The sequence below is a fragment of the Nicotiana attenuata genome, chromosome 9, assembly GCF_001879085.1.
Source record: "Nicotiana attenuata strain UT chromosome 9, NIATTr2, whole genome shotgun sequence".
Lineage (NCBI taxonomy): Eukaryota > Viridiplantae > Streptophyta > Magnoliopsida > Solanales > Solanaceae > Nicotiana > Nicotiana attenuata.
The window spans coordinates 31291661-31304180 of NC_031997.1; the positions used below are offsets into that span (position 1 = coordinate 31291661).

A 12520-nucleotide genomic window follows, 5' to 3' on the forward strand; every position below is an offset into this window, starting at 1 on the left:
ATCTTTAAAAATTAAGAAAAAATAGTAAAACATTTGGACATACTTAAATATGCATGCACATGCTATTTTGAAAGTATTTTGCATATTAAAAATATATAGGCAAAATTGGGTATCAACAACCGCGTCAGGGTACATCAGTTTGAACGCTCGGCCCCCGTTCATCATGGGAGATGATCGAAGCATATCCTAATTAGCATATCCACTTACATTTCCACCTTTTAGGGAACGACATCTTCTCCACCGAAATCAGGTCCGAGGTCTTAACTCGGACAAAATGGCTCATCCACCCTTCATTCCCAACCTCGTCAGTAGAAGCAAAAAAAGGCTTTCGAGGCTCGACATTGGAGCTTAATCAGGCCCCCGCGGAAGAGTCGGGGACTGTACATTCTGATCATATCGTCAAGGGTGAAAGGCATCCCCTCAATCATGTTCGCAAAATATCTGATCATGTAAACAATACGCCAAAACGACGGATGAATTTTGCCGAGAGTCACTCGATATCGTTCGCAGAAGTCGAGGATCACGGGGTCTATTGAAGGCGAGGATGGCTCCACTGGGCCAAGAGTAAATGGATAGGTATACACACTAAGGAAGTCGGCCTTGTATGTCGTTATATCCTCCCCCCGAGAAGGAATCTCCACCAGCACCGCGTCCCCCCAGCGGCAGTCGGTCTTCGCCTTCTCGGTGTCTGCTACTAAACTAATATATCGGGATATGGGTTCACGTCGTCCCGGCTTCAAAGAAGGCTTGTCGACCTTGAAATCGGAGGTCGTTTCACAGGATCCTTAGATGCATTCCTCAAGACAAGCGTGAATAAGAGGAAGGCACATCTTCCTGAGGGACAGAGGTGGAAGTCTTCGCCATTCTTGTTAAAAGATTTCAGATGAGAAATTGTAATCAGAGAAAGAACGCAAGAGAGAAATAAGAAGAACTCCTTTGAAGGCTTGATGATACAATGGGAAATAAGGGGCGAAGGAAGAAGTATTTATAGAGGCCAATCATGTACGATGGAGCAGTCCAAAAGATAGCCAACCGCTGTAATCAATTCAAAGGCTTTTCGAGGGCTGTGTGGATGCGACCTTTAGACACCTTTTCAATCACATCAATCGCTTGATATAGCGTAGCTGACGTCATGATGAAAGTATCGAAGAGGCAAGGATTGATGACTGTTTCTTATCGTTTTCACTCTAAGAAACACGGGGACTATCTGTATACGGCTAAAATCGAAGAATTCGATTTTTATGACATTCCACGGCCCACCACCAGAAACCTCGAGGCACAGTTCGAGATTCGACCCCGAGGGTTCCCTATGCTCGACCTCGGGGCAGTACAAATTGGTGGCTACCATGGACAAGCGGGAAGTTCCCAAGGCACGTGGCCAAGGCTGACAATACTTGCAAGAATAGTACTAGTGTGTACCAGACTAGTAAATAGCTGTACCAGCTATATTTTTTGTAATAATTATACATGTACCATGTTGGGATTCCCCCTCCTATATAAAGGGGACCCTTATTATTTTGTAAAACACATGATATTCAATACAAGAACAAAAACATTCTCTGCTCTCTGACTTAAACATTCTTCATTGTCCTTCCTTTGATTTATTGCCTACATTTATTGTGTTTCATTGATTATTTCCTCATTTATTACTTATCATTGATCATAAAGAGCCATCATTAAGGCCCTTGGAACTGTTAGTCCTTCATCGATCATCCCCAGTCGAGCTCATTAGCTCAACCTCGAGGCCGAGCTTAGGCCAGCTCGAGACCCCGATTTGCAGCCGTTCGGTTTGAATAACAACACTGCCTCCCACTTTTACTTTACTTCCCTAACACACACTTAGCATCTATCGTTTAACAACTAGCATTAGAATAAATTACGTATTTTTAGAACCACAAAATCAAATTTAATTGTAATTACCATTTTCAAGGTAAACAACAATCAATTTTATTTTTCCAAAATAGTATAATTGGCTCTTTTAGAGCTCTCACTTAATTTTGCACTACCACATATTCATCAACATCCATATGGTAATATATCTTTCAAAGAGAAACTTATACCATTATGGTCATGGTCAAAATCATTATAGGCAAGATATGTTGCTTCCATTACTTTTGCCCTGTAATAATCACATTGCCATAATATTTTGGCATAATGAGAGTAGGTACGTGATCAATAACCATTCATGCCATACTAATAAAATTATTTTCTTATTTCATCTCAAACCTCTTTCTAGAGATGAGTGTGTCATATTCACTACCACTAGCACAATCATATTCTTCCAAGAATGAATATGTTTTCATAAATCACATGTTATCACATTTACATAATGAACGGACCATAATAATTTATATGTGCTTTATAAAATCTCATGTCAAATTGATGACAAACATTACTTTCACAGAGTAAAAGATTATTTTGAGAATTCTTATTGTTCTCATTACCACAATGATGACGATTATAATTTCGTCAATTGGCACATCCACATCCATTGATACCTTTATGGTAATAATTTTATCTTTTTTCAGACTTATCACATACTGCTACACATTCTCTTAAGGGAATGAGAATGAAGCAAATTCAATGGGACGGGTTTCCACTTCTTGTGCTCATAATCATACATGAATTTGATCATGGCAAGACATAGAAATTTTACCACTTGGGGTGGTTATAATTTCTCACAAACTCCATTGGAGTTATAATTAAATTTATTGTCTTTGCTTGTATTTAAAATCAAATTATAGAATTTTAAGAATTTAAAAGAGAAAAAAAGGTAAAATACTTACATTAACTCCAGAATTTATTCCTGAAAGAAGTTCATGGAATAATTGACAATAATTTCACTTAATATTATGCCAAATTGAGCATCATGCACGTATCCCAAAGCCTGGTGACCGAAGTAGTTGCCTAGAATAGGAATATCAATGTATTCACTCAAGAGCATCACGCAAATTCCTATATCTTCTCTCAACGGGTGATTTAATTTCTCAAACATTAGACAACTAATTAATAGTATGTCTACAAATTAAAACAACCACCCTCTACTCTATTTGTTAGAGTGTCGTATTATAAAATAATAAAAGAAGAAAAAGAGAAAAGTAAGAGATTGTTATTGATTTGAGATGAATTATAATGCAAGAACTCATCACAAAGTAACAAGAGACATTCCCCTTAAATACAATTCTATTTATAACATAAATGAAATAATCAATCAGTTGTGTCATAGTCTACAAGTTAGAAATGTGACATAGTTGTCACATGATCACAACAGAAAAAGGGAAAATAGCTAAGTTGTCGAAGGAACACAAAAGTAACTGACGGTTAGTATAATTTTACCATTATATATGTCAGCGGGAAGAAATTTTCTTGATTTGACCATCTCCTCCGACTATTCACGAGGCTACCGTGATCCAAAAAAGTAGTACAAATTGTACAAGGAGGAGACAGAGCGACAGAATTAGGCCGTTGGCGGAGGAAAAAGAGAAAGAAAAAATGCACCTGTTCAATGCGGCGGCAGTTGTTCGAATGGCAACGAGGTGTCATTCGAACGGCCCCGTCCCTGGCCTGGGGGCAGAAATAGCATTTGGGACGGTGTCATGGTTCCTCTACGCTGGTATCTCTTGTTTCTTAGTACTCTTCGCCGGCATTATGTCCGGTTTGACATTGGGCCTCATGTCTTTGGGTCTCGTCGATCTTGAGATCCTTCAACGAAGTGGCACCCCCGCTGAGAAAAAACAAGCTGGTATCTTCTATTTCATTCATTTCATTTTGTATTAATATATGTCATTTGCTCATTGTAGGGTAAAAGAGCATTGGTCATTTTCTTAGGACTATTTATATCTGAAATGAGTGGCTGTATGGGCTAATTGTAAATGCTGAAAATTATTAGGATGAATCTTTACCAATATATCAACTTTTCTGCTTTTTCATCTTTTCAGCTACAATACTTCCTGTTGTTCAGAAGCAGCATCAGCTTCTTGTGACTCTACTTCTGTGTAATGCTGCTGCTATGGAGGTAACCACTGGATACCTGTCTTTTTCATCCACTTTAGGATGTCTTCTATTTAACTTTGCAACAAAAAAAAAAAATGGCGGACCAAAAGCATGATGAAGGGGAGGGTTATGAGAAAATTTGGAGAGCTTCGTAAATCCATTTACACAATATATAATGAGGTGTAAAATACCTGTACTTTTACCTAATCCAATATCCTAGACAGTGAAAGAGGTTTGGCGCAGGGGTGGGAGAAAGGAGTGGGGCCAAGAGGAAACACGAACGAGAAGCTTNAGTGATGAAACAAAGGATGGAATAAAGACTTACCTAGATAAGATATGGAGAAAATGCTGTCTTTATATAACTTATTAGCTGCGGAGTATATACTTGAGTATTGTAGTTGAGGAGGATTTGACCTTTACTTCGTTTTCATTGTTGCTATTTTCAGGCCCTGCCTCTATACCTGGATAAGCTTTTCAACCAATATGTTGCCATTATACTATCAGTAACTTTTGTTTTGTTTTTTGGAGAGGTAAATTACACCACTGGACTTTAATCAGGATGTCAGCATTTAAGATCTATGAATATACTATGATCCTCCGGCTATTTTTGTTTTCCAGGTTATTCCTCAAGCAATATGCACCAGATATGGACTTGCAGTAGGTTCAAATTTTGTTTGGCTTGTTCGTATTCTGATGATCATATGCTACCCAATTTCTTACCCCATCGGGAAGGTAATCGCTGTCTTTAAGTAATTAGCCTAAAGATAAAGTATGTTATATGATATTTGCCTTGAAAATCATTGGAGTTCTCTAAGGGCTCCAAAAGCAAAAACAGTGCTGAAGTGATACATTCTTGACTCGAAGGAGTGCCATTAATTCAAACATCCTGGATACCTTAATTCTTTTGACAACCTTTGTCTTCCTAGTGATTATGTGTTCAAGTACTTGATATGGAAAGAATGAGTATACCATGTTTAGAGGCATTTTAAATGATCTACCCAGTTGTTGGCTTGCTACACGGTTCAATTAGCTTTCAGAGCCTTGCTGTGTACAGAAATTAACTCTACTCCAGGTCATTGGAAAACACTTCCAAATGGTTTTGAGAATGTCTATACAAGAAGAGCATGCAATAGTAATGAATTTGTTTGTCTCTAAATATGGACATTCGGCTAAAGTCCTATCGCGAGTTGCCTCTTCCTCTGCACTTTTGATTTAGCCAATGCTCTAGCAATTGTCATCTGAATGGTATTGAGTTTGTCTGAAGCGAAGTTGATGCTTTCCCCTTGCACCATTTAATAAGTTGGAGGTGGCTTGTATCAAGAAATGAAATTATATCTTTCTTTATCAAGCTACATTCAAACGGAGCTTTTGTGCCTCTCTATTTTCTGGATCTCTTGACTAAAGTGAAGTTCTTTTTAGTTCTTCAAAAATTTGGTTTGCCAGTTCTTTGAAATAGTAGAGCTTCTGACTTGATGTTGTGTCTTTGCAGATCCTAGACTGTGTATTGGGACATAATGAAGTACTATTTAGACGAGCTCAGTTAAAAGCCCTTGTCTCTATCCACAGTCGAGAGGTCTGTATTGTGTATCTTCAATTTGCAGCTTTGATATGTCTGCAAACTAGTCGTTAGCATAAATTTAAGTTCCTTTAGATTTTCCGAAGCCTTGTTTTGTTAATTGGAGTTTTCTTCAGGCTGGCAAGGGAGGTGATCTTACACATGATGAGACAACAATCATTAGTGGAGCACTGGATTTAACTGAGAAGGTAGTGATAATGATACTGCCATCCTTGATATGCTTTTCACCCTGCATGCCTGTTCCCATAGGCCATAGATTCTGATGACCTAAGGTTTGAGGAGTCAGTAATGCTTGGCCCTTAAAATTCTCCTGTATCCCTGTTGTTTTAATTTCTATACACATATTAACTTTATAAGAAGAGACTTTGATCAGCTTTTTGCTTAACAAAAATGATCAATGTCCTGAGATTCATGATTCACTACACAAGCTTTGACCATCTATGATACTGACAGTCCCTGTTCCACCCTTCTTTTGCTGGGACTTACACATAGCTGAAGTCCGGTGCAGTACCAATTAGTTGGGAATATATCTCATTCATGTTAATAGGTTTACTTTTGGTCATATGCTTTTTAGGAGTTATTTAACCCTATTGGAGATACTAATGTCACTAGGAGATATAGAGAACTTCTTAAGACTGTGGCGTAGTTGTTGGGTTGTTGCTGTATTATTCCAGACTCTCTCTCTCACCTTCTCTGTCTTTTGAAATTTGGTAAAATGGAATTTGTTGGTATGACGAGCGTCTCTCTCTCTCTCTCTCTTTATTTATCTCCTTTTTGTTTGCTATTGATAGACTGCTGAGGAGGCTATGACACCCATCGAGTCAACATTTTCATTGGATGTCAATTCAAAGCTGGACTGGTGAGTGCATTGCTGTTAGTATGAAATGTTTCTGTAATATTCACACCAAGTCTTCTGCTCTTCAAGTTTATGCAAAGCTTCTTGGTTCTCAAAAAATGAGGTGGCACTTTTTTGAAATTTTCCAAAAATTGATCTTGCAAACTAAGTTTTTAAACAATTTGTTTTCTTTGGGAATATTTGCACAAAAAGTTAACATTTCTTTTAAGATTTCTAGAAGTTTCCAAATCTTTGAAATATAAAAAATTACAACTGGAAATAATCCTTATGATTTGCTTCCATATCTGATAGGAAATACATTCAAACTCTAGTGATAGCTTGGTTCGGAGAGCACTTCTTGTGTTAATGTTTCTTTTGTATCTAAAATTACGGCCTAAATGTTGGACTGTTGACCCTATTTGTTGGGGTAGGTGTTCACCCCAAAGTATTCAGGACTACATGCATACATCCGTAAGTAACTTATAACCTGTTTGGCCAAGCTTCAAATATCAGTTTATTTTTTAAGTGCTTTTCTCAAAAGTACTTGTGGAGAGAAGCAGTTTATGTTTGGTAATTAATTTAAAAAGCACTTATGATCAGCAATTAGTGGTTGGCCAAGCTTTTACAAAGTGCTTTGAGAAAATGTGTTTTTGAGAAAATGTGTTTTTGGTCAATCTCTTCAACTTAAAAAAAAAAAGCATTTTCTTTGACAAAAAAATGCTTTTGGCTAAGAAGCTTGGCCGAACATGCTATTAGTAGAATATGAAAAATCTCTTCCGGAGGAATCAGTAAAGAAAAGATAGTGGATAAACGACATCACAATCTGTTTATAAGAGATTATATCAGGCAGAGGAGTGACCACGTGTACTTAGCTTTTTAGTTTTTGAAAGATTTGAAAAGTTGAATTTGGAATCTTCAAAACCAAAGCCCAAACACACATTTTTCAAAAACTCTACTGAATTTGGGAACTCAAGTTTTGAGACAACAACATCAACAACAACATACCCAGTGTAGTCCCACAACTGGGGTCTAGGGAGGGTAGAGTGTACGCAGATCTTACCCCTGCCTTTAAAAGGCAGAGAGGCTGATTCCGGAAGACCCTCGGCTCAGGAAGGAAAAAGTAGAAGAGCAATACAAGCAAACTAATCTGACAACAGAAGCGAAAGTACAAAACTAACACTAAATAATGCAGTCAGAAATCCGAAACAAAGGCAGCACCAAGTAATAACAGAAGTCTAGGGATATGAAAAAACACGAAGGACACTAAATGATGTATCAAAGTTACTGCTACAAACAAGAACAACACTCGACTACCTAACCTTTTACCTTTATACTCAACCTCCACACCTTCCCATCTATGGTCATGTCCTCAGTCAATTGGAGTAGCGTCATATCTTGCCTAATCACCTCTCCCCAATACTTCTTCGGCCTGCCCCTCCCTCTTTGGTGGCCCTCCAACGCCAGCCTCTTACACCTTCTTACCGGAGCATCAACGCCTCTCCTCTTCACATGCCCGAACCATCTAAGTTTCGCCTCCCGCATCTTGTCCTCCACAGGGGCCAAACCCACCTTGTCCCGGATACCTTCCTTTCTTATTCTAGCTAACCTGGTGTGCACGCACATCCATCTCAACATCCTCATCTCGACCACCTTCATCTTCTGGACATGAGAGTTCTTGACTGACCAACACTCTGCCCCATATAGCATAGTCGGTCTGACCACCGCTTTATAGAACTTACCTTTAAGTTAAGGTGCCACATTCTTATAACACAGAACATCGGAAGCGAGCCTCCATTTCATCCATCCCGCCCTAATACGGTGTGCGACATCCTCGTCGATTTTCCCATTCCCTTGTATAACAGACCCAAGGTACTTGAAACTTTCTCTACTAGGAATGACATGGGTATCCAACCACACGTCGCTATCCACTTTCTGAGTCGCGCCACTGAACTTGCACTCCAAGTATTCAGTTTTGGTCCTGCTCAACTTGAAACCTTTACTCCAGGGTCTGCCTCCAAACCCCCATCCTATCGTTAACCCCGCCTCGCGTCTCGTCAATCAGTACAATGTCATCTGCAAATAGCATGCACCACGGCACCTCTCCTTGAAGTTTCTGCGTCAGCACGTCGATCGCCAAGGCAAACATGAATGGGCTGAGGGCTGACCCCTGATGCAACCCCATCACAACCGGGAATTGTTCCGAGTTCCCTCCCACTGTCCTCACCCGAATCGTAGCTCCATCGTACATGTCCTTAATAGTCCTAATGTATTCAACAGGAACGCCTCTAGCCTCCACACATCTCCACAACACCTCCCTCGGCACTTTATCGTAGGCCTTCTCTAAGTCGATAAACACCATATGTAAATACCGCTTCCTCTCCCTATACTCCGTCAACCTCCTAATAAGGTGAATAGTTTCTGTAATCGAACGCCCCGGCATAAATCCGAATTGGTTCTCAGAAATACACACAATCCTGCTCACTCTCAGCTTCACCACCCTCTCCCATACTTCCATAGTATGACTCAGTAGCTAGATACCCAGATAGTTGTTGCAATGTTTCTGAAGTTTTGAGAAACTTCAGGAAAAAAAAAATAACACCACCTTAGTTTCAAGACAAGAAATTCTTCTGTAAAATATTTTCCACTTTTTACGTTTTGTGCACACCCTTTACACTCCTACGATGTGGCTGGACTTGCTGAGGTCAAGCACTTTACGAGTACTGATGCTGACCAAGTGTCTGTGCGTGGTTTTCATACTTAAATTGATAGATAACTTCTCAAAAATGTTTGATCAGTTCTAACGATTAAAGGATACTTTTCTTTGCCCCTACATGCATGTGATATTTGGTGAACTATGCATAGCCATAATGCTTAACAAGACTAGTTTTTTTTCTCTTCCTTTGGGTTGGCTGCTGGGTATTTAAATGAAACTTAAAAGGAGCTTTTGCCAATTGAACATTAGATGTTTCTTTCAGAAGAAATGCATGCTCTTTCTCTTTGAGCTTTATGTTCTACCTCCATGATGCCCCAGGGCTTTGGTTTGGTGGTAAGAGCGTAACACATGATGTGTGAGTTAGGAGCTTATCATGGGTTCAAACCCTGCATAGACAAAAGCTAATTGAAGAAGGGTAAAGGGGTAGGCCCATTATCCACCAAGTTTCGGACGGTGTGCCATTGGCTTCCCCGTTATCAAAAAGAAAATATACCTTGATGATAGATTTTCTTTCTTAAAAGAAAGAATTCTCTTCAGGCAAATGTTTGTAGATTCCTAGCACGCCATGGTTACCTATCCTTGAGTTATTGCTTCAGAAGAAGTTTCAACTTCTTCATTTTTAACTTCTCAAAATGTTGTATGCATAATAAAGTAAAAGCAACTATTCAGTACTTGACTTTAAATCAGGTATGTTATCTAGATTATGATTTCTAGTAGTCGACTTATACATTATCTTTTCCTGACTGCAGGGAGGCAATGGGAAAAATTCTTGCTCGGGGTCATAGTCGTGTTCCTGTCTACTCTGGCAATCCAAAGAATGTTATTGGACTTCTACTTGTGAGTTCTGAATTCTCACTATCTGGGCAAGTTTTAATTGTAATCTTGCTACTTTTTTCAAGTGATTGTTTTGAAACTAATGTTAGGTAAAAAGTCTTCTGACAGTGCGGGCTGAAACAGAGACACCAGTTAGTGCAGTTTCTATTCGCAGAATTCCACGGTATTAATTTTTAATTGTCCACGGGCTGTCTTTTGCATGTATGAACTAATATCCTAACATCGTTGTTTGTCATACATCATACCAGTGTTCCTGCTGATATGCCGCTATATGACATACTGAATGAGTTTCAGAAAGGTAGCAGTCATATGGCTGCAGTGGTGAAGGCTAAAGGGAAAAGCAAAAAGCCTCCCTCTGTATTTGAGGGACAGAAGTCTGAAGACAATGAAGTCACCAGTGAAACTGCTCCTCTTCTGATGAAAAAGGATGGAAAATCAGATAATGTCGTCGTTGATATTGAGAAGGCTACAGTGCCAGCAGTGATAAGCACACCAACATCTGGTGATGCAGTGACAAACAGTGTGGCTCATTCATTAGATGATATTGAGGATGCTGAAGTTGTAGGTATTATCACCTTGGAAGATGTATTCGAAGAATTGCTACAGGTAACTCTTTGGGGTTATGGATTTCTAACTCTCTCAAACAGTTGTCTATAATGAATGGAACTTACATTTTAGAAACTTGTCACTGGTGCAGGAGGAAATTGTGGATGAGACCGATGAGTATGTTGATGTACATAAAAGGTGCTTGAGAATCAGAAACCTTATTTTCACCTTATCTGTATTATTGCTATTGAAGAACAGATTGTAAAAATCCTCCTATTTTTACAGAATTCGTGTGGCAGCAGCAGCAGCTGCTTCATCAGTAGCACGAGCTCCATCAATCCGGAGGTTGACAGCCCAAAAGGCAGCTGTAAGTACACATTATGGTTATATTTATACGACTGTCCTGATAGATGTAAAATTCTTGAAAGTCAAGAATCCATGTAAATTATTTCTACAGGCACGAATTTGAATTGCACAAATCTGGAATAACATTCTGACATCATCTGATGGTAAATATTATTTAAACATCTCCACTGCATGGGCATAGCTGTCTGTGTACACCTTATTCAATCACATGGTATACGCAAATAGTTTTACGACTGTTGTATACCTCTCATTCTCAAGTAGTTATTGACCTATTTTACCATTATCACGTAAAAGTCTTTGTGAAGTGGGAAAATCGGTGAGGGGCAGAAGCCGGAAATTCTCAAACTTGCGCAGATTAGTGCCCACAATAAATTGTGGCACATACTAAGGGTTCATACAAATCCAGAGTGGAATAATTTTGAGGTGCTTTATTCCACTCGGGATTTGTATGCTTTATTAGTTGTATCAATTACTGCGACGAACTGAAGCACTGTTCTCTTTGATTCTCTTCCAGTTACATGATAAGCGAGGGAAAATACTATGAGCCCGTTTGGCTTAGCTGATTTAGAGTAGCTGATAAGCATTAGGTGTTGAAAAGTACTTTTAAGTGCTGAAGCTGATTTAAAAAAAAAAGCAGTTATGTGTTTGGATAAAAGTGCTGAAATTAATAATATGCAGCTAAAGAACCGGGTATACGAAGAGTTTTGTTTTAAAAAGAAGTATTTTAGGGATAGAATAGTAATATTTTGGTCAAACTTAAACTGCTTATAAGCTGAAATTTGATAAGTTGGGGGAAACCAACTTATGGCTTTTGGCTTATTTTTGGCTTATAAGCACTTAACTTATAAGCACTTTTAATTTTACCAAACGCGTAGATAAGCCAAAAAGTGCTTATAAGCCAGTTTGACCAGCTTTTAAGCTTAGCCAAACACCCTCTATGTTTCTTTTCTAATGAGTGTGACGTTTTGCCTTTTATTGTGGACAGAAACTGCTTTCTTATAATGGCTAACGTTTAGTATTGGATTTCTCAGGGAGGCCAAAGTAAACAAGGACAAGCACCTAAGAAGTCCAGTGAGGACATTTCTAGCTCAAGAAGGATACAAGAGAATCTTGAAGAGCCTCTTCTTGAGAACAAGAGATAAATGGTTTGCTATGAGATCATATGAGCCTTTTAAGAAGCTCAAAAATTTTGCAATCTGATTTATAATTTTGTGAGAACATATTCCTTTATGCGAATACTTCCTTATTGTCCATTAATTTCTCGGGTTTATTAATGGGATAAATTCACAAATACCTATAGAAGTCAAAATAATTACCCTTACCTATTAATAATCCTACTCATTGAATAATTACCATTATACCTATTTTAGTGCCCAACTGCTACATCAGCCATCTAATCTCTATTTCCTCTCTGTTTTCCTCTTCTTCTTTTTTTTTTTCTATCTTTTTCTTGTTGTCTTTTTTTCTGTTTCCTTCTTTTCTTTTCGTTTTTGTTTTTTTTTTTCCTTTTTTTCTCTTTTCATTCCGTTCATTTTTTGTCAAACTATATTTTTCTTTATTTTCTTATTTTCTATTACGATCCAAAATCTCAACCAATTGGGATCATGATTACACCTAACACCGCTTGCCGGGAAAGCCAATGCACAACTGAAAGATA

At 38.5% G+C, this 12520-nt stretch overlaps 1 protein-coding gene across 1 annotated transcript; it reads left to right on the forward strand.

Annotated features, from left to right (window-relative positions):
• LOC109232217 (DUF21 domain-containing protein At4g14240-like) lies at nt 3305-12212 on the forward strand. The gene is made up of 13 exons (XM_019397901.1): nt 3305-3742; nt 3939-4015; nt 4440-4523; nt 4612-4725; nt 5483-5566; nt 5686-5757; nt 6361-6428; nt 9867-9954; nt 10041-10114; nt 10200-10557; nt 10649-10695; nt 10783-10864; nt 11895-12212. The coding sequence occupies exons 1-13, from the start codon at nt 3493-3495 to the stop codon at nt 12003-12005; spliced, it is 1509 nt and encodes a 502-aa protein (XP_019253446.1). The 5' UTR covers nt 3305-3492; the 3' UTR covers nt 12006-12212.

Excerpts from the sequence above, each read along its gene's own strand:
- LOC109232217 (XM_019397901.1), top strand. The coding sequence starts at position 3,493 with ATGCACCTGTTCAATGCGGCGGCAGTTGTTCGAATGGCAACGAGGTGT. Across the intron at positions 4,016-4,439 it reads GTAATGCTGCTGCTATGGAG|GCCCTGCCTCTATACCTGGA; the intron begins GTAACCACTGGA and ends TGCTATTTTCAG. Across the intron at positions 4,524-4,611 it reads TTGTTTTGTTTTTTGGAGAG|GTTATTCCTCAAGCAATATG; the intron begins GTAAATTACACC and ends TTTGTTTTCCAG.